Source organism: Pogona vitticeps, chromosome 5, assembly GCF_051106095.1.
Source record: "Pogona vitticeps strain Pit_001003342236 chromosome 5, PviZW2.1, whole genome shotgun sequence".
In the NCBI taxonomy this organism is placed as follows: domain Eukaryota; kingdom Metazoa; phylum Chordata; class Lepidosauria; order Squamata; family Agamidae; genus Pogona; species Pogona vitticeps.
This window is the reverse complement of record NC_135787.1, coordinates 119,557,715-119,582,603: the sequence shown is the minus strand read 5'-3', so window position 1 is coordinate 119,582,603 and position 24,889 is coordinate 119,557,715. Positions and strand designations below refer to the sequence as shown.

Here is a 24,889-nt window from a genome sequence, read left to right as displayed (position 1 = left end):
AGCTCTCTTCTATCTGGTGTGGTTGAGCCACACCAGAATGACAGTGCTCATTTCTGTAGGGAGGGGAATCAACACATACATTTTCAGGCCAGGGGACTGCACGGGATAGAAAGTGTGCTGCTTATATCTTGCCCCATAGCACTTAAAGCACTTCCTGGGTGGTTTACAATTTAATTATGCAGGTTACACATCGCTCCTCCTCCCTGCAACCTGGCTACTCAGTTTACCAGCCTTGGAAGGCTGAGTGAACCTTAAACCAGCTACTTGGGATTGAACCTGGATCATGAGCAGAGTTTTGGCTGCAGTACTGCAGTTTAACCACTATGCCATGGGGCTCTACATAGAGAACAGTGCCCAAGAACATGTGAAAAAGGTTCTTGTTTCTTTTCAAACTTGCATTTAGAAGAGCCGCTCAGAGATTCTGGGAATTGTAGACTAATGAATAATCTTTTCCATGTTCTCCATGGTCACTCACTAGGACAGAAAGTGGTTTACCTGCTGCACTGCTATTGCGGCATCCCCCATGACCAGGAAATAGTATCATATGCCAGATAATATTAGGGACTGATGAGGTTTCACCTGGCTTTACACTGACTCTGGACTGATTGTTGAAACCAAATCACTGTTTAGCACTGAGCCCTCATGCTGTCTTTTCCAATTCTCTTGCTTCTTGGCTTGTCTCCAGACTACCAACTCTGATAATTGGATATTTTACTTTGAATAAGGCAAATTTATGATGGAGTCTTTTGACTTTGCTATAAAGAGGTGGGAGAGATATAAGCACAAGGCCCATTGCACCCGTACAATTAGTTCATGACTATGTTCTGTATGTCTTGTGGCGCTCTTAAAGCAACACATTTACGCACAAAAATAAATGCAGGCACGAGTATTCACTGTGGTCCAACTCTTTTCTTAGTGTTTGGCAGCAAGATTTATCTATTTGTTTTAAATTTCACTATGAAAGATTTCAACCTGCTTTATCATTCTGGGTGTTTTCCCAGCTCTTCCCTCCTCTCAATAAGTCCAACCATCTGATTACTATAAACAGAAAAGCATCACAAGACAGGCAAAGCTGTTGGAAATTTGCAAACAACTGAGCAAGGGCCAGGCATTCACTGCTTGACATCCACTTGGATCAGTTTTATCAGGAAATTGACTAGGATCAAATTAAAATTGACTAGCTCTAGGATTCCACGGTGGTTAGGAACGATAGGCTCTCTGCTACCAGTTTCACAGCATTTTACACTAGCATAGCACTTGCCTCTTGAAGAACGGGTGCGATCATAAGTGCAGGTCCCCAAAGAAAAGCTCTGTCTATGCCATGCGTCTCAAGGTCAGCTGGAAACCTAGATTTCAGAAATTGTATAATTTGCTTCACAGCTTAGTTTTCTCTGAAGTATACAAAACATTACCTCCATTTTACAAGGGTTTTATGTTGTTGCCTTACTGCACAGCAGGAGGAGGAAGAGAGAGAGAGATGGAAAGAGAGAGAGAGAAGGAGAAAAGGGCAGAGAGATAAAGAGGCAATTGTTTCCATTGCTGAAACAATGGCAGGTTACCTTGAAGGGAATACAGTCCTTTAGGGCAGTGGTTCTTAACCTTGGGTTGCTCAGGTGTTTTTGGACTGCAACTCCCAGAAGCCTTCACCACCAGCTGCGCTGGCTGGGGTTTCTGGGAGTGGCAGTTCAAAAACACCTGAGTCACCCAAGGTTAAGAACCACTGCTTTAGGGAAAGCATTCCTGTACCCTGCCATATTGACTGGCCAAGTGGTACACTATTTGGTAACAGGAGGAAGTACTCTCTATGAATTCGGAAGTAGAGGGCTTGTCTATATTGACCCTTTAGTTCTGGGCTACTGCTGTATAACTAGGGTTGCTTGGAATTGGAGAGAGGATGTCAGTTAGGGCAAAGGAAAACTGTTATGAAATAATATGGAAATGGTATTTAACACCAATGAAATTGAATACGTTGAATAAAGACTTATCATCTATATGTTGGAGATGTATTTTACCTGTGTCCAACCATTGCTGATACATTGAATCACTAAGATTAAATTTAAAAATGTTTTCTTTCTCTTGTGTGTAGTGCCAATTGAGAAACTGCCCACAGCAGCAGTTTGGATCAGTAGTTCACAGAAAGGCAAAGGGGGGAAAATTAAATTTCATCTAAGTGATTAAGTGCAACAGCAAAGGTCTAGCAGAGTTAAAAAAATTCCCCTTGCCCCTCTGCAGAGGACTGGAGAAGTGTGCAATTTGTCGATATCCTGAAGTGTCATGCTTATTATGCCACTTTACTGTACTGCAAAATGAAACTGGAAGGAGCCTTGGCAACTTGTACAGGTGTAAGGCTCAATTTTAATCCATTCCCAGCAATTGCATATGCTGGGAATGGACTAAACAAGAGTGAACCAACCCATATCAAAAAAGTAGATGTCCATAATAGGGGCTCAAAACAGTGCAGGTTGAGCTCTATTCTTTAGGCACTTATAAATATTTTTGCCTCTTTATCTAGCATCTAGTGACTTAATATTATCTCATGTATGGTAAATACTTATACAAAAATAAAATAAGAACAGTAAAATCCTCTGCAGACTGACAAGTACAATGCTGGTGATAAATATTAATAAACTAACATGCATTATGCAACATGTATCCTCTTATGCTATCTTTCAGAACTAGTTATCATGACATTCTTAGAGTAAGAATGTTCATGTCAGATAACTTTTGAATATAGCTTTGCACTAAAGAGAAGCACTTTTTTCCAAACACATGTTCTTATGAGCTCTTTGTATACAGACAGCACAACAAAATCTGTGTTACAGAGGCTCCCAGCTACAGCTTCCTTGTTTTACCTCATCACAGGACTTACTCTGCCCTTTACCAATAAATAGCAGTATTGGTAAGTCTAAGGGATCAATTAGCATTTGTCCCATTGTTTGTGCTATTTCGCAGTGTTCCTTTTGATAGTTATTCCATCAATTACACAGCATTAGCACTAAGTGTGAGTAGATTCATTCTTTTCTCAAAAGTGTGCAGTATATTATTGCAGCTGGCAGAGCTTGTGCTGTTTTACAGCATTTCAAATCATGTTGTTTTGCCTTGCTTTCAGCTTGTGCAATCACCTATTATCAGTCCTTTTGAGCAGTTACAGGGCATGTGCAGGTGACATCACTGGTGATGCTCACAGTGCTGTGTGGTATGGAAGGGAACTGTACTCCTTTAGTCCCCCTTTTGCTTGCACTGGTAAGGACTACAATTACAATGCAATTTGTAACGTAATTTTTTCCTCCTTGCTTAGCATTATAGTTCTAAATCTATGCAGGACTCATTCAAATATTGTGTCTTGTCAGTTCAGTGCTATTTCACTTGTTAATCATTTTAAAATGGAAGAAATTTGAATGCTGGCAAAGAGGGCAGATGAGAAGCTGGTGATAATGACAGAGAAGGATAAGGGAAAAGGAGGGCACTGTGACATGTGTCTTCTCAGTATAGTTGAACATTTCTGTGTGAACGTTGACAGTGATTTAAATGCTAGGGTGAGGACGTTAGCTACAAAGCTGATAGTAACTTACCTCATTTTCTGTGGTGACTGGACATTGCCATGTCCTACATTAGTGCTTCACAACCTTGGACCCCCAGATGTTCTTGGACTGCAACTGCCAGAAACTTTGGCCAACACAACTAGTGATGAAGACTTCTGGGAGTTTTAGTCCAAGAACATCTGGGGATGCAAGGGAGGGAAGCACCACCCTACATAATATCCTTCCTGTATTATATTGATACTGAGAAGTATGTAATGAGGACCAATTTGCATGAAAAGCTGTTTACAGGAATGGGTTGCCTTATAGGCTGGGTTGCCATATTCTACATCTTAAAGTTTGAAAATCTATAATCATAGTATTTTTATTATGTACCCATATTATCATGTTATGTAAATTAAGAGCATTAATTGTTACATTGTTTTCTACCAATATGTTTAAGCCCTTGCATCATTTACCATATTTTTCCATGTATAATATGGCCCCACGTATAAGATCCCCCCCTTTCTAACCCAGAATTTCTTTCTTTGCAGGAAAGTAGAGGGGGAAAGGCAGGGATCAAAGCGCTTTGATTCCTGCTTCCCCCCTCCACTTTCTTTGGAAGGGGGAAAGCAGGAATCATCAAAGCAATTCATCAAAGAGATTCCTGCATTTCCCCTCCACTTTCTTCTGAAGAAAGTGGAGAGGGAAAGCACTTTCCTCGCTAGAAAGTGCTTTCTTGTGAGGAAAGTGGAGGGGAAAAGCAGGAATCATCAAAGCGTTTTGATTCCTGCTTTCCCCCTCCACTTTCTAGCAAGGAAAGTGCTTTCCCCCTCCACTTTCTTCACAAGAAAGTGGAGGGGAAATGCAGGAATCTCTTGGATGAATCGCTTTGATGATTCCTGCTTTCCCCCTCCACTTTCCTCGCAAGAAAGCACTTTATTGCGAGGAAAGTGCTTTCCCCCTCCACTTTCTTCGCAAAAAGTGGAGGGGGAAAGCAGGAATCAAAGCGCTTTGATCCCTCCCTCCTCCTTACTTCCATGTATAAGACGACCCTAAACTTTTAATCTAAATATTTTAGAGAAAAGTATTGTCTTATACATGGAAAAATATGGTATATACCAAGTCAGTACCTCTCCATCAAGCTTACCTATAAAGTTATTTCTAGAATGAAATGAGGCAAAAGCAATCATAGAAAGCAGCCATGTACATTACTAGCACACAGAGATTAACTAACTAACTAACTAACTAACTAACTAACTAACTAACTAACTAACTAACTAAAGAAAGAAAGAAAGAAAGAAAGAAAGAAAGAAAGAAAGAAAGAAAGAAAGAAAGAAAGAAAGAAAGAAAGAAAGAAAGAAAGAAAGAAAGAAAGAAAGAAAGAAAGAAAGAGTTGCATTATTTGGGTAAACCCCAGCCTACCAGGTAAATATAGCAATCCTACTTATAGTGTAATCATGCCATTGACATCATGTCGAAGTACAGGAGAGTCACTGATTAGAACTCCCAGAATCCCCCAGATACCATGGCCACCGATCTCAATGACTGAGGGATTCTGGGACTTTTAATCCAAAGGCAAAACCTTCCCAAATCAGTAAAGCATTCAAGGCTGCTGTTTGTATGATGTACAGTCATGAACAAAAATATTGGCACCCTTGCAATTCTGTCGGAAAATGCAACCCTGCTCTCAGAAAATTGTTGCAGTTGCAAATGTTTTGGTACTCACATGTTCATTTCTTTGGTTTGCGTTGGAACAAGACAAAAAAACAGAGAAGTAAAGTCAAATCTGATACAATTGCATTTTCTGACAGAATTGCAAGGATGCAAATATTTTTGGCCATGACTGTAGGTCTTGGCTAAGTGCCTTTTTTCTTTTGCTTACATACTGTTTGTGTGTTTCCATTACATCTCAAAAAGTTTTCCATAACTTGAGCCCAGATGAAACTGAGCAGTGCTAACTTTGTTTTGTCCTAATGTGATTTAGAGAACACTGTCCAGCTTTTTCTTAACTTAGCAAGGCTCCCGTCAAACAAAAAGCTCCTGAAGCAGTAAAGGAACCGGCTTTCTTAATGACATAAATCTTACATTTTCTCTGTATTCTTTCTTCTGTTGTACACAAGTGAACAATTGTTAATGCCGCTTTGTAATCATCATTGCATTCAGTAAAATCAATACTTAATAATGCATCTAAAATGAAAAGTACCTCATGGAGAGGGGGAAAGAATCAGCAACTTACTCGTGCATTAGCCCTCGGGCCACTGTGTTTCCAGAGACATGGGCTTCAAAGAAGAGGGTATATAAGTATGGCAAGAGGGAGTATCGAATCTGCAGGGTTGATCGGGCAATCCTGGCAAATTCAATCCCAAACACTCCAGGGTCTTGATCCTGTGAAAAAGCAGCACTTTGGTTTGATTCTCAAGTTGACCAATTTATTCCTATTTCTGCATTTACCTTTGCGCAGCTGTCTGTCCACATACTAAAAGTGTAGAGAAGATAATAGTGTGGGACCTCCAACCCCATTTAAGACCATTTTCATTCCATCAATGACCTAGAGTTCAACCAAACAAACTAAAACTGATCAAATACAGAAGCTTTTGTGAATATCTTGAAATTCAAAAAGTGCCCCATTTGATCAGTTGTACTTTATCATTTATGATTTAAAAAGGAGAAATGCTGGAGTGGTGTAATGGACAGGACAGGATAAAGATCTAAATTCATCGCACTTATTTCTGGTTGATTTTGAATGAGTCCCTTTTTATATGCTAATATCCAGAGAAATAAAATACAGATATATCATTTTAATTATGTTGTTAAAACAGCAGTGTTATCCTGTTCATCTTATGTTTTGAACTAGTGACAGATATTCTGTTCTCTCAATAAGCTCACCGTTTGTTATTTTTTGATTGAATCCCTGGAGATTTGATGAGTCAACTCCTCTGTAAAATTGATTGATTCAAAGGAGCCTACTCGCATCTTATTTTACCATAGCAAGTTGTCATTAGTGTAGGCCTACTTGAATCAATGGAACTTATGGAGCAGCTGACTTACCAAATCCCCACCAATTCAATGGCTTACTGTAATGTTACTTGCTCTGCTAAACAACAGGGTTTCAGCTATTTAATGTTTCCCTTCTTTTTGTCAATCCTGCATTAAGTTTCATTGCACCTGACAACCTTTTGTGGTGTTCTAAAGGGTAAGAATGGACAAGGAGGCAGAGATGTCTTTCCACTTGCGGTCTTCCACTCCCAGTCTCCCCATTTGATGAGAAAGAAAGCTCTGAAGAGATCTCCCCTTGCATTTAGCAGGAAATGTCTACAGAACTCTGCGGAATCAGAGGTCTTGCTTTATCAGGGCTTCCAATCACATGGAAATCATCAAGTGTATTCAGTTGTATGCCATTAGAATGCCTTTCCAAAATTTCTTTCCTGTCAATGCAGGAAGATCAGGAGTAGATGTGGAGGAGGAAAGGGAAGGGCTAGAGGAAGGGGAGGGGTTGGGGCATATGTGTCCCAAACTCCCTTTAGAATGCCTGCGTTTCCACTTTAGAATGCCTATGTAAGACTCATAAATGTACCAGAGTGTGGGCCTTTGTGGACTGGTGCTCAAATGAACATAGATGGTAATTCTCCACAATTGCACCAAGTGATCAAGAAGTTTTCATAAAGCCCTAATGTTATGAGATATAAATTAGCTCCACAAGCATCGACTTCATGTTGATTCCAATTTCCTTTACTATTATGATCCAAAAGTATTTCTTTGGAATATTAGAAGAAGGGAAAAAAGCCATGTAAAGCTAGTGAGGGCACGTCGATACAAGGGATGGTGGAGCAGTCTGCTTCACACTTAAAAGTTCTTGTCTTTAGTGTGATCTCTTTTATCTCTCACATAAACTTTCCTTCCATTCACACTGAATGACATTTTTCTTTTGTAAGAAGGTTCCAGACAGGTCTTTGGATCACCCCAATTTGTCCCACTTTTGATTAATGTCACTCCCCTTCCCAGGCCCATCCAAATGATGCTTTGGCATAAAGGTAAAGGTTCCCCTTGACATTTTTAGTCCAGTCGTGTCCAACTTTAGGGGGTGGCGCTCATCCCACTTTTCAAACCGTAGAGCCAGCGCCTCTCCGAAGACAGTTTCCATTGTCACATGGCCAGCGTGACTAGGGAATGCAGTTTTACCTTCCCACCGAGGTGGTACCTATTTATCTACTCCCATTTGCATGCTTTCGAACTGCTAGGTTGGCGAGGAGCTGGGACAAAGCGATGGGAGCTCACTCCGTCGTGTGGATTCGATTTTACAACTTCTTGGTCTTCTGACCCTGCAGCACAGGCTTCTGCGGTTTAGCCCACAGCGTCACCACATCCCTTTGGCATAACCAGTAGTAAATTCAACATCTTCCATACCTGTTTGAGGGACAGAAAGCATAGTTTCTACACAGTGCCTGCTTACCTTTTGACCAAGCGCATTATGGTTCCTGGACAATGGATAGAATGCACCCAGTTGAGTCCAGCGCAAGCAAAGTTCAAAGGTGGTGTCAAGGTAAAAGCCACAGATATCAGCTCCAACCTGTAAAGAGAATAGATAGAACAGGTAGATTGTTATTCCTTAGTTTGTCAGATAAAGAGCAACAGGATGTGCATTTTAATCGTGTTATTGTCCTACTCTCTCTCTTTTCCCCTAATTGTACATTCTAATTCCTTTTAATGTGTCCTGAGTTGATCAGGGGAATTCCTCAATTGTCAGTGTTGAAATGCCAAATAACTTTGTTTCTAGGCAACAAATGGAATTACTGTATCTAATTTAGCCCACATAAGCATAAAATCAGAAATCATATATTAGCAGAAGTTGTCCCAGTTTACCTCTCACAAGCCCATCCTCTAGCCCTCAACTGGACCATCTCACCAAGGTTTTAGACTCTTTCCCACTGCAGCCCCTGCTTCCCAAAGAGTTGGGGGCATGGTTGTAATGGGATTGAAGATTGATGGAAATTTGAGGCGCAGACCTCCACTGTTCTAGAGGGTCTCCCCTGTAGAACATGTGGGCAGAGAGAAAGTTATTTTACATTTGTTAGAGATCATTGTGTGTTCTGACCAATTATCTTCAATGGGCTAAATTAAGTACAGAGTCAAAAACATGGAGTTAACTTGTAATAACTTTAGAAAACGGTTTATTAACTACAGACTTTAGTTTCAGTAGGAAAGGTCAAAATATAGCATTTGAGTGAAAAACAAATGATATATTTGTCTTACATATTCCAGTTAAGTTTCTTTAGCTTTAAAAAAAGTTTATAAACTGGGTAAAGGTAAAGGTTCCCCTTGACATTTTTAGTCCAGTCGTGTCCGACTCTAGGGGGTGGTGCTCATCCCGTTTTCAAGCCATAGAGCCAGCCCTTGTCCGAAGACACTTTCTGTTGCCACGTGGCCAGCGTGACTAGGGAACGCCGTTTTACTTTCCCGCCGAGGTGGTACCTATTTATCTACTCCCATCTGCATGCTTTCGAACTGCTAGGTTGGCGAGGAGCTGGGACAAAGCAACGGGAGCTCACTCCGTCGTGTGGACTTGATCTTATGACTGCTTGGTCTTCTGATCCTGCAGCACACAGGCTTCTGTGGTTTAGCCCACAGTGCCACCATGTCCCTTTACTGGGTAAACCACCCCCTAAAGCTGGATGGCATGGATGCAACTGTAGATGGAGAGAGAGTCATCAGATAGCATGTGCTTAGGTAATCCCCATCTTGGAAAAGGGCCTTCTTCAAGGAACAAGGCACACACAGGGAGGAGGGGCAGGAAGTGACCAATGCACAATAGTGCTCCAATAGCAGGGTAGAACTAAATGATTTACAGAATCACCCACTGCATACTGGGACACAATTGATCTGCAGACTCCAACAACATTAACATCTCTAGATCAGTGGTCCCCAGCCTTGGGTAACCCAGGTGTTCTTGGACTGCAACTTCCAGACACCCTGGCCAGCACAGCTGGGAGTGAAGGCTTCTGGGAACTTATGTCCAAGAACACCTGGGTAACCCAAGGTTGGGGACCACTCTTCTAGTTTCAACCAGTTACATCAGATAGTTATGGGTTTGAACTCTTGATGTTCAAAAGTGTGTACTTAAACTGTGAGGTATGGTTGGCATTCCCAAAGGCTTGAAAGGCAAAGAAAACCTTGTTTGAGATGGTGGCAAAGAATGCATTGCAGATTTAACCAGTCAGAAGTTCAATTCCCCGCTGTGCCTCCTCAGAAAAAAGGCAGTCATAGAGCATCCCAGAAAAAGAGAACGGTGAACCATTTCTGACTACCTCGTATCTAGGAAATCCTGTCCAGGGTCGCTAGAAGTTAGAGCCGACTTAAGAGTATGCAATTATTTATTAAACTTTTTCTGGAATTGTCTGGGAGTGAAAGTCATGAAAAAAACCCACTCTCACATTTTTCTTCTGTTGGGGATTTCAGTAGCTTGCTTAAAATGATCCCAAATCATTTTGGGACCTGAGTATAAATACCTTTCCAAGCAAAAATCAGCCGTGCAGCCTGACTTTTTACCTGCAATCACAGAAACAGTGCAGTGTAGGCTGAGCCAGTGTATGGTGTACTAACTGTCTGCAGGACTTGGGGAACTTGGGTTGAATTCAACGCAGAGATAGGAACCGGAGTGAGCTTGAGCCAGTCAATGGCCTTAATTGTAAAGCATGAGCAGGGGAAGTTATAGCCCCCTCCCCTGCTTGTCACTGCCTCCGCATGAAGGATAGTCTGAAAAAGAGACAACTTTGTTTTTCATGATGTCTTTTTGCACAATCTAGAACCATGTTTTTTTCAGGATTTCCAATCTTGCAGAGAGACTCCTTGGGTAAGAGGATGCTTTCCTCTTCAGACAGTCCCTTTTACTATATAGACACATTGGCAGGTGGGGGGCAGGGCTAGAACATTCTCCCTGCTCACACCTTCACAGAATTTTTCCCCAAGATTCTGGAATAGGCATTTACTACCATCTGCCAGCCTGCCAGTGTCCAATGTGAATATAAAAATAGTGGGTCAGATCCGTGGTTCCCAACCTTGGGTAACCCAGGTGTTCTTGGACTTCTTCATCCTCAGCTGGGCTGGCCAGGATTTCTGTGAATTGCAGTCCAAGAACATCTCGGTTACCCAAGGTTGGGAACAACTGAGGTAGACCATATATAAGTTGGAGCTCCTGGAATAAAGGCAAGTTAGAGTTTTAGCCGACAATTAATTAAATAAATAACATCTGAACCCTCTTTATCTTTCCAGTATAAGGGAAGACCATAACAAAAATGATTCTTTTTTTTTTAAATCCAAAACCTTCCCCTTTGTAGGCAACTTGTATGGGGGTGTGGGTGTAAAATTATGTGGCCTGGTCTGAATCACTTACTTGTGGGATTCCAAAGAGGTTGAACTCCAGAATTCCAACTATGGAGAGGTGCATATCTTCCCACAGAGCATGATTGTCCCCTAGCCAATGTGCAGTGTATTTTCCATTTCCAACAAATGTCGAGCGACTCAGGACAAAGGGCCTCTTTCCTGTGGCTTCCTGGATAGCGCTGGATATGAAAAGAAATGCATTGACCTCAGCAAAGATTAGTTTTCACAAAAGCGTTTTGATCCTTCTGCTTGGAAGTGGAAAACAAAACCCCCGTCACAGAATAAACTTCAAATAAAACTTTGAAATGGCTGTCCTTATTTCTTATGTAGTCTGCTTTGACTCTGGATTTCCTGTCTAGGTGCAACATCGGTCATTTCCTGATAACGATTTCACTAGCAGATGAATGTCTTCCTTCTCTTTTGAACATCAAAGAATATGTAGTTTCTTGCATTTGTAGGAAGATCAGATTCAATTCCTCCTGCTACATTAAATGGGTAGAGGTCCAATCTTCTACAGAATAAAATGCATTTTTTTACTTGTAGCTGTGATGTGATTTTATTTAACCAATATTCCATGTTAATAACTAACAAATTTGACTTCAGAATTGAATTTGCAGAAGGCTTTAGGCAGGCGGTTGCTTTAAGCTTTTTTTAAAAGCCCGGACCAAATCTGGTGCATCACTAATTTATTTTTATGATCAGTTTCATCCTCCATCCGTGCAGTATTTGCATTTGTATAACATCATGCGAATGGATTTTTAAAAAAATATTATAGCAGCACAACCTTTCATACAGGGGACTGAATTAAAATTATGAGATATATGGTCTGAGTTTCAAAGTTTGAAGTTTTAGGATCCCAAGGAACATTTCTCATTTCCTGTGTCATTCCTGAGGTGTATAAACTCTGGGCTGGTACATTCTAGTCTAAGAGATGTTTCCACCAGTTTACTACATTCCCCGATATTAATTTTTACCTTTCATTCTCCTCACCCACCTAAAGACTGCTTGACTCTAATTCTGATTGCTACATGTTCCCACTTACAGCCAACTTAGGATGCGATCATATGGTAAGAAAGGATCATGTCTGATTGCGCTGGAAAGTGTAATTTTGCTGGGAGTGACCTCCCTTAAAATGACCCTCCAGTCTGTACAGGAATCACTCCAGACTGGCTCCAGGAAACAGCTGGACCAAAAAGATCCATCTTGGGCATGGAGCAGGGTTAGGCTCATTTGCAATTTCCTGTGTGTTGTATGTGTTGGAGTTTTTACAACCTCATATGCTGTCTTTAGTAGGTTTGGCTGGGAGGGAGCTTTCTGGGCTGGAATAACTGTCAATCTATCCAGCACAAACCAATTGTTCCTTCCCTGCCTCTGAATTCTAAGAGAGCCCCGGGACCTTTTGAGGAAAACAAACAAATAAAATCTGCTGAGAGATCTTTCCCTCTCTTGAGTGTACTGGAAGCAGTGAATCTGCTGAGGTGGTTTGCTGAAAGCAGTCGTATTTCTCACTTTGCTGTTTGATCTATTCAATTTGTAAGTAAATGAAACATTTTTATTATTTCTCTCACAAATGTCTCAGAGTGAATTATTGAAGCTATAAGTGCCAGTTGATGAGAAAAGGGGAGGAGAGGACTACTCGGGGAACTTGAAGCTATTCTGCTCTGTGAATCCCTGGACTTCTGCTGCGCAGCTAGAAGAATTTAACCAGAAATTAAAAACTCTGCAACAGTGTGGTTGCCGGAAAATAGCTCTCATTGGACTGTGCCACAATGTGAGCTCTTTCTCCCCCTGATCACAACCTTAGCCAATGGAATATGGCAATTAGAATGGATGTCTGTAAAATGTGTAATTTCTGGAATCCAAGTAAACCTTCGGTATATAACTCTTTCCACAGCTACTGTTCCAGTGAAAGATTGCCAGTGCTGGATTTAAAACATTAAACATAGCTTGGAATGTAAGGAAATCATGCACCTGCTCCACCAGATGAAAATCAGTGATTAAAGCTGATGGCGTATTTTTTTCTAGAACTTTATGCAGAGCACATGACATGTTTCTGCTGCATCCCTGACTACCCCTTGTCTTTATTTGCTATGAATTCATGGTCTCACTGGCCACTCTAATACTGTTAGTGGATTTCTGAGTAAGGGTGCAGTGGGTCAATATAAAAATGGTCCAGTTGGATTGAGCCAAAAGATCATCTGATCTAACACGCTACCATGCTTGCTACCAGGCTACCATAGCCCCATTGAAGGCAGTGTCCCTCTCCTTTGTTGTTTTTCAGAAATTCACCCTCAGATACCCACTGACTCATTAGCCTTGGGTAGATGCATTTTCCTTAATGGATTTGTCCAGGCCAGGAATAGTAAATGAGTGATCTGCCAAGATATAACTGAACTCTAAAACCTATCAGCCTTAACTAGAAAGGATAAAGACTGAAAAGTAAGGGAACTGTAGTCTAACAATATGTGGTGGACCATAGACTCCTCATTCTTGGTCTAGAATTATATCCTTTTGAAACTGCCCAAAACAATGTTTGATGCACTCAAAAACTGTGACATTAGTGAACCTGTATCCCTCCATATCTTGTGGACTACAATTCCCATTTTTCTGACTGAGGCTGATGGGAGCCAGAGTTGAACACCTGCGGGACCAAAGGTTGTTCACTGCAGTTTTTGGCATCTTAAACCTTGATTCTTATGAATTGCCCATGAACATCTTACCCTTCCTGAAAGAATTTGCTGTGACCTAGTACCAGGTACTAACAAATAACAACAACAATAATAAATCAGCACCAAAAGAAATAAAGGCAATAAATGTTTAAAGAAGTGCAATAACATCACATGTATAAAGAAACAGGCTACAGTCCCTGAAAGCTGCTTCTGAATACTGAGGCTGCATGTGGCGATCATTATTTCTGTAATAAATGTTGCTTGTGCCTTTAATAGTTTTGTGAGAGAAGGCAAATAGGCAGATGGTGCTTGTCAGATCAAAGGGGCAGCGTGGTGGAAAAACTGTTCCTGCCAGAATTCCTTCTTCAATCCAAGGCTTGAAGATGGATAAGCTGTCTTCTATACTGCATAAGTTTACTTAACAGCTAAATGGGGGGAAATGCATCTCTTGGATTTACATTTGGTGACTGTCTCCACTTTTATGAGCCTCTCCTGATGAACTCCCATCCAAATATTTGAAAGGCCTTACTTTTTGCCTTTAAAAGTTTGCTTAGGTCTTGAAATCAGATGAGATTGGGTTTAGTCAGGTAGAACAGTTACTTTCTTTGTCCCCCTGGAGCAGTGGTTTGCAAACAGATGGTCCCAGATGCTCTGAACTACAATGCTAAGAAATCCTAACCATGGGGTACCCACAAGAGTGGGTGTGGTGTTGAACCATGGATATATATATATACACACACACATACATATGGAGGGACAAATACACAAATACAGATTCTTGTCTCAAATCGCTTTAAGGAATTGGACGTCTTACACAGAACTCATTTTAGCAAGTTCTATTATTCTGCCGACTTCCATCTGAAGGTGCATTTTTGAGCATCTCTGTGTTTTGAGAATACTCTCTCAGTCTTCCAGGCTTCTCTTTGTTTGGCCAAACAATGCATTTGCGTATGAGTGTCACTGCTCTCTCCCCGAGGGAGAAGAGGATCACCAAGAGATACTTTTGTCTAGTTGGTTTTGTGCGGTGCCAGAACGACATCAGCAGGCGAGAAGGTTAAAATTGACCTTTTCTTGCCCATGTACGTCCGCACAAAAGATGCAACAGGCATGCTGGTTTCCCCTTTAAATTGGACTGCCTCTTGGGAAACAAAGTGTTTGGTAACAAACATCCCCCTGGGAAGAACTCCAAGGGGGTGTCCGACTTGTCCTTGGAAAATTCTTATGACGTTATGAAGCCCTTAGTTAGCTGCAATAATAAGAAGGAAAATCCCAATTTGGTTTTCATTGTTCTTAGAAAGAAAGAAAGAAAGAAAGAAAGAAAGAAAGAAAGAAAGAAAGAAAGAAAGAAAGAAAGAAAGAAAGAAAGAAAGAAAGAAAGAAAGAAAGAAAGAAAGAAAGAAAGAAAGCTCCAGTTGATTTGCCACCCACATAGCAGCCTATTTGTTATGAACCTCCTCTCCTACAGCCATCTTTTAAATGTCCCTGGGGTACCTGCATATTTAATAATAAGGCCTGAGGAGCCACAGCGGAAGCAGCTTCATTCTATTCATTCGTTTGATAATGCAGCTTAAAACTACTTCAGCCAGCTTAAATTTCTGTTGAAAGTAACATGATGCGTCAGTTTGATTTTTCTGCCTTTTTAGACCTTAAAGGCTTCCCATCTCTCTTTCAGCCTTCCAGTTCAGTGCTGAGTGATGGTTGCCTTTAATCTGACCAGCATGGAGCACTTTTTGATCTGCAAAAGTGTGAGATTTGGGATTGTTACCTCACTAGTTTGTGTTCAAATCCCATCTCTTGGATAATATCATCACGTGAGTTTGAGAAAGTTTATATAGCATTTAATGCAGAAGTAATAGAATGTTCCTGTTAACAACAGAAATGCCACCGGACAAAAGCAGTCCAATGTCAAATGGCCATTTGAAGACTACATAATTCATGGGGCTTCCAAAGCTCCATTTAAGATCTAGTTGAGATCTGCAGTTATATAAGTGCCCATCAGAGTACACACATGCAATTACTTTTGATTATTTTAAAATTTTCCTCAGGCTTTTAAACCTCCAAAGAAATTCCTAAAGAGATGCTTGGAATATATTGGAATATATTGATTTAGATGGGTTTAAAGGAACTATTGGACTCCACAGAAAATTATTAGGATTCCCCCACTGGTATAGACAAGATTTCCCGACAGAGGGCTCGCTCGCTCAACATTATTACTAATCCTCTCATGCCAGAGCTTCAGGCCTCGATTGAATGTGCTCCTCAGATGTTTCCAGCGCTCACCAGTGCTGGAAGTAGACTGCTAATTACCAGTGCATGTAACAAAAAGTCTGAAGGGTAATGGAGGAGGCAGGAATAGTCTGAGAAATAGCCTCAGTATGTTTTCCAGTTTTGTCTTTTAGTGTTTCTAGATCCCACCTCTTTTTGCTCTTTTATTCTTTCTTCAACTTCCAGGGTTACATCCTGCTTCTGCTTTTCCAGTTAGTTAGATAAAGGGATGCCGGCAGATCTTCATGCATAGAAATCTGCACTACAAGCTTTTCTTTTCAAGATTCATTGTTTTCTTGCACTATTCATAGATGAATTTCCTATGTTCACAAACATTGGTTGAAATCCTGTTGTGCAGCTCTGTGTCACATTCCCGGGGGTTTCAAGAGCAAAGTCCGATAAGGCAGTCGAATGTCAGAAGTTCAGAGAATGCAGAGCCGATATCAAAATGCCAAAGCCAAATCACAAACCGTAATCTGAAGTCAGGCTCCAAAGCCAAATCACACAACGTAGTCCAGGGTCAGAGTCCAAAGCCAATGGTCCAAAGAACAAGGTTCAAGGTACTCAGGAATGTGGGTGCGAGCCAGAGATTTGACTTGTTGCTTCCATGAGCTTCCCAGCTGTCTGGGAGCTGCTTATATAGTAAAAACAGTCATGGAACTGCTGGAAGCCTTTTCATCCTGTCAGAATTCAGGACTAGCTGACCTGATGTTTCTGCGGGCAGCCTTCAGGCGATCCTCTGACGTTTGTGTCATAAGTCTTTGTTGAAGCCTGGCCCTTACCCTGGCTACTGGGGGAGGAGAATCTGGGGGCGATTCAGCTGTCTGTGCTTCTAATTGTTCAGCATTCTCCTCAGCTACAGTTAACCCCTCAGGTTCCGGATCTTCAGCTGAACTCATGACACTCTGCGTGCATAATAGTGGTGACATCAGCAATAAGAACAAATAAGAACTGATTAAAAGCTTCCTTTGAGGATTTCAGAGTGCATGAAATTTCGTTGCATTGTATATGAGTAACATGAAATTGCCTTTATCAGCAGTGATTTTCCATTGAGCATGATGTCAACATCACTGCACATGCAGCGCAGCGCAACAGCATTTCAGCCATGATTTTCCTTTTTTCCCCTTAATGCTTGTCTCCAGCATGATTGCTTATCAATAGTTATGAGCTCTGAACTATGCTGCTGTGCTCAATAAGACAGAACACTAAATAATCCTTACAATTATTCCAGCAGCAGAAAAAAGATAATGTGTGTGTGTGTAGACTTCCATGAGTATTTGAGTGTGTGCACATGTGCACACACACATATGTGCATCTATGGTGAGGACGGGCTGTATTCGCCCATCTGTCTGTCCCTATTTTTGTATGTAGGACTGAGTGATGGGGAAGGCATTGTTCGTGTGTGGAAAAAGAGAAGAGAAGGATAATATGTGTGAGAGAGGGGAGAGTCTGGGTTTTACCTGCCATCAGCTCAGACATATGTATTAATGGTATTTACCTCCAAACCCTACATGTACCCCTTCTGCGCAAAGAAGCGGCCAATGCTCACTTTAACTTGATCACTGTTATGTTACAATTGATAGACTTGAAAATTACTTAACTTTGTCTCAACTGGGTTCCTACCTAAAACAACTAAAATTGGAAAACAAAAAATTAATATCACATTTAAAAAAAATTCAAAGACTTCAGGGCAGTTATCAAATTGTGGGTTTGGTTTAAAATTGCCAGCCTACACCTACCCCCCCCCACACCACTACTTGCCTCAGGCAGGGTCCACAGTCATCTTCTTATTTCAAGACATGTAGCTGAGTGACCCATGTCATTCTAAGTGCCCAGGTTAACACCCTGAACTAAAAGACTGAGGAATGAGAAGTGAACAACGCATTTCTAAGCAGAAGCTATTTCAGGTTTTCGGGTAGTATCAGTAATTCTTGCATTACAATCAACTTCAATAAAAACAGCACAAAAGCTTAAACAGCACAAAACAGAAAATTTACCTGTAAGTGGGTTTTGCTTCTGACCATCCAAACAGGGAATGTGTGTCATATAGTGATCCCAGATAAGTTTTAGAATCTGGACATAATGTACTTTCAAAGAGAGAAGAACCAGAAATTCCTAGAAGGGAATTAAAGTAATAATGAAGACTAACCCTTATATAGCAAGACCATCCACATTTTCATTCCCTATTAAAATACATGCAGACTCTATTCATAAAGAATAAACTTTGAAGTTCAGTGGATTGCTTGAGATGTGTGGCTATTTAACCCTCTTCCTCTGGATTTTTTAAAAAAACAACAACACACCTGCACTGAGTGAATTGTGGGACTGGGAGAACGTAATTCTTTAATGAGGGTTATCCAAGTGTCACACAGAAGCCACTCCCTTATCCAAGACTGTGTAACTGAGTTAGCTTTGCTTGGTGATTAGGATCTTCAGGACTTAAACCCAGGATTCCTTTGAGATGATTTCCCAAACAAAGAAAGGCTGCTTCAGTCACCTTGCTGTCCTCTTAATGTGCTTTCAGCTCTAATTTCAGCCTATCTCTAATGTCTGTTTCTGCCTCAAAATTCCCTGCTATAAAACCAAGTTTCCTACAGGAAACCATAGATATGCAGGAAATGGTTTGTGTTAACTATTGTGCCAGAGCAGAAGTCCTTGTAATGAGAAACAGACAAAGAGGGTGACAAAGAACTGAAGACAAATTATTCCTGTGTATATTTCCATTCACCATCTGTTTCCATAAAAGTCTGACTGGCTGGCAGTTCACCTGCAGCTGGGAGAAACAGCATCTGCAGCCAGCCACAAAGCAAAGTGATGCTTGCATTGATGCTTAATTGGGGTCCAAATAAGAGACAAGAAATGTGTAATGACAAACTACCACAAATGAATCCAAATGTTGTGATTTTGAATACCTCTATTTCTGCAGTGATACTCAGCTTCCAAACCCTGGTTAATTAGGTTCATTTTACAACTCTTTTTAAAGACTAACATCTGATATCTTAATGTGTTGTTGTCATGGGTTAAAATGCATTTTATTTTAGATCAGAAAGTGAAATTTTGCCAGACAAGGTTTGTTCTTCAAATGAATTATGCACATTTGGTATATCTTTGTTTAGAGTCAATATAATTTCCCATTTTCAGTCAACTGGAACAAAATAGTAGAGATCCTATTTTATGCAAGAGGTTCGGAATTAATTTCCACCAGGTATAATCACTGAAAAATCATATTTATTGGTGCGTTTCTATCTTGGCCTAAGGTTCCAAACATACGATTCTGACATAACGTACCACTGAAATCAGAGCATTTTATTTCCAGTGACACACACGGGATGTGTAGGATTTAGTAAGTTACATCTCACACATATGAACAACTCATGACATGACCATTTAAAATATGTAGAGGTTACTGGGACAGTGCATCCCCTACTGCGTTCAGGGGTGCTCTTTTTCAGTAGTAGTTTGGGCTGGATCATGCTTAAATTATGTAAACACTGATTTTATTCAGTAAAAACAGTGCTTGGCATTAGCCTTCACAACTGCCATCTAGGAATCAACCTATGTACTATAGAAAGTTCAAAATTAGCAGCTGTAATCCTGTTCACGTTCCAGACACTTGATTCTAGCAGACCTTCATGTCTGAACAATCATACTGTACTTGCAAATGGAACTTGAATTTGCCTCCTATTGATCAGTCACATAAAAAACTATGGAAGATGTGAAAAAGTTATGTTCTAACAATCACAGGTCTTCAGCACTTAAGGTTTTTTTTCTTTTGATGACAAGACTGTCTGCAATGTATAACATGACACGAGGAAGGAGGATGAACAGAGATCTAGATGAACACTTCACATACAATGAACATCTAAAGAAGATTTTTAACTAAATTATTTAATTTCACCAACTTCTTAACTGTAGAAATAAGTACCATAGTGTTAGAAACAACTTTGTTACATGATACAGTCATGCCTCGCTTTACGATTGCCCCGCATTACAACAAAACTGCATTAAGACAATCTTTTTGCGATCACAATTGCGATAGCAAAACGATGGTCTGAATAGGGGTTTTTCGCTTTGCGATGATCGGTTCCCTGCTTTGGGAACCGATTCTTCACAAAACAACGATTTTAGAGCAGCTGATCGGCGGTTTCAAAATGGCCACTGGGTAAATAAAATGGCTCCCCGCTGTTTTCTGGGATGGATTCCTCGCTGCACAGGCACCAAAAATGGCCGCCCTATGGAGGATCTTTGCTGGACGGTGAGTTTCCAGCCCACTGGAATGCATTGAAGGGGTTTCAATGGGCTTTTTATTTTTGCATTACAACGTTTTCGTTTTACAGCGATTTTCGCTGGAACGAATTAACGTCGTAATGCAAGGCATCACTGTATTTGAATCCATTCATGGTAGCTTCTCATTTTGCATTTGCCATCTCTTATCAGGGCTGCAATTCAGTGTCAGTACAGGCAAACAACTTGCTTTCTTTCAAAGTATTTTACATCACCTTTCTAAACAAAACCTCTCTAAACATTTAAGTATATTCTGCAGATCTGTTTCCATAATTACTCAATCTTTTCTTAACATTGGCCAAAATTCTTTTGGAAAGTCACATGCATGCATGAGACTAAGTGAGAAGGTCCCAGTTGCCTGATGAAGTAAATTATCAGGAAAGTGACTAACATGCAGTGACACCTTATCGTTTAGTTGCTGCAACAGTCAATATTTCTCTTATGCAAGCTTAAAGATTTTGGAGTTTTATTTGCAAACTTGCATGCTCTCTGGGGTTTGCATGACTGGGAGAGACTTTTCTGAGGTGAGGTGATTTTCTATTCAGCACTAATTATGCCTCCAAGCCTTTGATTTCAAAGAGAGCCCTGTCTCTCTCCTAAGTGTCTCTTTCCCTCTCTTTCCTTCATTGGTGTCAGTTGTTGTTTTTTGCTGTTGATATGTTCGGCTGGTTGCCAAGGATACGTGCAGTAAAGAAAGAGGCACACATAAGTCTATAATTTCAAGCAACTGTGAGTAAAGAATTTTTTAATTCTTTTTTTTCTCCTACAAATGTCCATATTGAGTTATTGAAACTTTAAATGCCAGTTAATAAGAAAGAGTGGACTCTGATGAACTTGTAGCCATTGTCCTTCATGAATCTCTGAACTACTATATACCACAAGGAATTTTACCATAAATTCAAAACTATGCAACAAAATCTTCAGTAGAATTCTGGCCATTATGTTACTGTCATATTTCAAGCAATGATTTCATTCACAAAGGAAGTATACTCCTAAATAAGTAACAGTGCACAATTGTGGAGCCTTCAATGTTAGTAGTTCTGGGGAAAGTCCCATATACAGTAGCTGTTTTTCCATTTTTGGATTTTCCACCGCTGTTCCATTGCCAAGAGCATATAATAGATATCAATTCCCTCCTGCCAAGTAGGTTTGCTAAAATAACAGGGATTTATCCAAACAATGCTGAGTGGGCTAATTCCTGAATTGTTGACAGAAGCCAGGGGGCATTTAACTTCCTGGAATAGGAGTCTAACCTTTGGCAAGCTGACTTATTCTTTGTGCATGTATCGTTAGGCAAGTTATCTAGAGACACTGCACTCTCACGTTACTGGGAGAAACAGGGTTTATTTTTTTTAAGCCGAAAGCATTGCCAGGATTATTTCCCCTCCCAGGTGATACTGAACATAAAATGTTGAGAGGCTGTCAAAACCAGTGAAGCACTGTAACACTCAGAACTGCAGATGAATCTGCTGTTTTGAACCTTTACATTTTTCTCATTTTTCTCAGGAGTTTTCTAGAAACACAATTAGGACAGGGAAGAGTGAAATCAATGAGGCTTTAAAACATTGTGCTTTCTCTTGGTTGCACCTGCTTGTCAAGGTTGAGCCTTAGGCAGCTGTCAGAGAAGGCCCAGAAGCCATGAATCAGAAATTGTGCTGGGCGAATGTTGCTGAAGACTGAGGTAGGAGGAGACGGAACTGAGCTGAAGAAGGTAAAACATGTCAAGCCAGGAAGGCTCTTTCATTCAAGTCCCAGTCTGGACAGAAGACTGTAGCGATCATCCTGCTTTGGCTCAGGTAGAAGATTATTGGCATGTACCAATGAGAGATGTTGGGAGATGGAGCCAAAGAAACTAGAAGGGAGGGGTCAGTCAGACTCTAGTGAGTTCAGTCTAAGACAGAGAAGAAAGAGTTTGGGAGTTTGAGGCGGAGAGAGTGTCTAAGGAGTGACTAGTCAGAGTGTGACCTGTATTAATTAAGATAGAAGAGGTTAAAGTAAAATACTGAAGCTTTGTGTAACTTTTGTGCAAGCTTAAGAACTATTCTTAAACAACTTGTAATCAATAAGCCTGTTTCTGTTTAAAAGTTCAGTGCTGAATGGACCTCAGTCTTTCATGGGAAATATAGGTTGATAAAGAGATCAACTGGTGGCAGCGTGTTAAAGGGCGTGTTGGGATACCTTTGTGAGCTTTGTGTTTTGTGAAACAAGCAGGGGCCATGGGGTAGATGTCACAGAGACCATTTATAGCTCATCCTTCTTAGCCAGGAGGGCTCAGCAGTCGACTAAGGGAGTATTCTCAGCCAGGGAAGACTACCCCATTCATGAAAATGCAATGCGGCCCCGGTTGTAGTGGCTTCTGCCATTTTCAGGTTGGAGTGGAGTCACCAGTAGCTCAAAGTGGGTCATGTAAGGTAGGACTCTTGGTGTTTATTCCTAACACCACATCTTTCCCTAGTTTTTCCACCTGCTCTGTCAAAAGTGTTGAGATTGCAAGGAAGTCAGGAGAAACCTGGGAGAGGAGGGTGAAACCATCTGGTTATCCATTTTGCTCAGCCCTCTTTCCCAACTGCTTGAGAACTAGACTCCCATGAATCCACTCCACAAAGGACAACATGATTATTTTTTTAACCACAAGATGATACTATGTCAGTAGACATATGCAATTGGCAGGATTGTTCCAGAGGCTGGCCATTTTTTTCCAGTCAAAGTAGAACTTCTATTCAGACTCATTAACAATTATAGCCATTATCCCCTCCCCTATGCTGCCCATCTAAGCAGGGAACAAAGACACACTAAGCCCCACTGTTATAACAGTAAATTTCAAATGTAGGTGCACCACTTAATAGTCCTCATAGCCATACCCGGAAGGAGGAACCAGAAATACAAACAGCTGTGTTGGCCTATATTCAACAAAGCAAACCAGTTTTCATCTTTATCAGGAACACGGGTTTTGCAAAGCAAATGGGTCTTAACTGTCCCTTCAAGAGCAAACCACCCTACAGCTCACTCCCAACACATGTAACTGACAATCTACTTCCCTATCAGCTGTTATGGGGAAAAATTTGTTTCTTCCTCAGAAACCTTGAAGACTGCAGCTATGCTTAGAGGCAACATGAACGTCAGTGAGATGGTGGTGGCAGGTAATGTCATTGTTGCTGCCACTCAAGATCTCCTGGTGCTTTTCGACACGGTGCTTTGTAAGCCTCAGCTCCGTATCACCCTTGTTATGTCCTATTATCGATGAAAACCCATTATGAAATATTAGAGATGTAGACAAAATTTCCTTATGATTCCAAGACTGAATCTGATTTATTAAATATGTGGCTGCTTCACTGTCAAAACACATGACTGTAAAAAAAAAAAAAATAAGGATATGGTAGCCCTTGTCCTAGCATATGCCTTGAGTGATATCTACAGGAGTTTTCAGTTTTAAAGTCAGAAGCCTGAAACTGTATTCATAAAAGCCAGATAAAACCCCACTTCCCTATCCCAAATCCACTTACTGGGTATATAGGGAGGGTAGTTGAGATTGTTGTGAGCACATCCTGGGTACTGGCCATTTAAATAATTGGATGGTTCGTTCATGTCCTAAGTATAACAAAACAAGAAGAAAGTATTTTGTTTTTCAGAATGGTTAGGTTATATAATATAAACATAGGCAACATGTGACCAGAACAGGAGGGCAGCCCCCTCAAAATTTGGGGGTGACCCGACACCACTTGGTTTATGGGCCACTCCTAATTACATACTTGAGAGGGCAGAAATAGCTACTTAAATGAGTATAATGAAGAGACACAGTAAAACTTACAAGCCAAATGCCATCATAAGGAAGGACATTTCTGAACTCAATGCACATCTGAGCCCACCAGGCAGCTGTTTTGGGGTTAAAATAGTCTGGATACACAGACATTCCTGGAGCCAAGGCCTGTACATGAGAGTAAGAGTCATTCATTCATTCATTCATTTAAAATATTTTTACCCCACCTTTCTCCTAAGAAAGGATCCAAGGTGGCTTATATCATTAAAATACAATATTAAAGCTAAAAACAGTGAATTATGAAAATATTAAACAAATTAATAATGTTACATTAAGAATGTTAAGTAAAGCATTACTAAAACGGATTTAGAAACAAACAAATGCAAACCATCTTGTTTTAAAACCTGTCCTAGACAGTTTGTCACTAAGGAGATGGGGGCAGCCTAGCCTCTGGTGGGAGGGAGTTCCAAAGTCTGGGAGCAGCAACAGAGAAGGCTCTCTCCTGTGTCCCCACCAAGCATGCCCGTGAGAATCGTAGGACAGAAAGAAAGGCTTCCCCTGATGATCTTAACAATATAAAACACCTTATCTTGATGTAATACACCTTTGGGCTCGTTCAAATAGCCTTGGCAAATTTCAAGGACTTCATATAATGCAAGCTGTAAATATGTACTGCTGGCTTCAATTAAGTGTAAAAGCTGGATTCAAATGGCCAGGTTGAGGAGAAACGATGTAGTTTCAGAGCATGATATCTGAATACTTCTTCAAAGAAGGAGAAAAGGGAGATAAATTACTATGACTGTGACTAATGTGTAACATTTCCCAAAAGGATAGCCCCTTTAATAAGTCTCTTGCAGCTTTAAGCCTGAAAATGTTAGTCTCTTGATCTTGAAACTAATTCTATGGCACCTCAAAGCCAGGGTAAGTAAAGAAGCAGCTTCCCAAGCCTGTTTAAATGGGACCCACCCTCTCCCAGTGGTGGCAAAAATTGATGGCATACTGCTCTGCCAGATTTT

The 24,889-nt window shown here is 40.7% G+C and overlaps 1 protein-coding gene across 1 annotated transcript in view; it reads right to left on the bottom strand.

Moving 5' to 3' along the window:
• Positions 1–1,240: 1,240 nt before the first annotated feature.
• Positions 1,241–24,889, bottom strand: part of LOC110080797 (sucrase-isomaltase, intestinal) — an 87,921-nt gene continuing 64,272 nt past the window's right edge. The window contains exons 11-17 of the mRNA XM_073002284.2: positions 23,925–24,041; positions 23,620–23,704; positions 17,830–17,947; positions 10,909–11,077; positions 7,972–8,088; positions 5,758–5,906; positions 1,241–1,346 (exon numbers count right to left, since the gene is read on the bottom strand). Of these exons, the coding sequence (XP_072858385.2) occupies positions 1,241–1,346; positions 5,758–5,906; positions 7,972–8,088; positions 10,909–11,077; positions 17,830–17,947; positions 23,620–23,704; positions 23,925–24,041 (861 nt within the window). The remainder of the gene's footprint in view (positions 1,347–5,757; positions 5,907–7,971; positions 8,089–10,908; positions 11,078–17,829; positions 17,948–23,619; positions 23,705–23,924; positions 24,042–24,889) is intronic.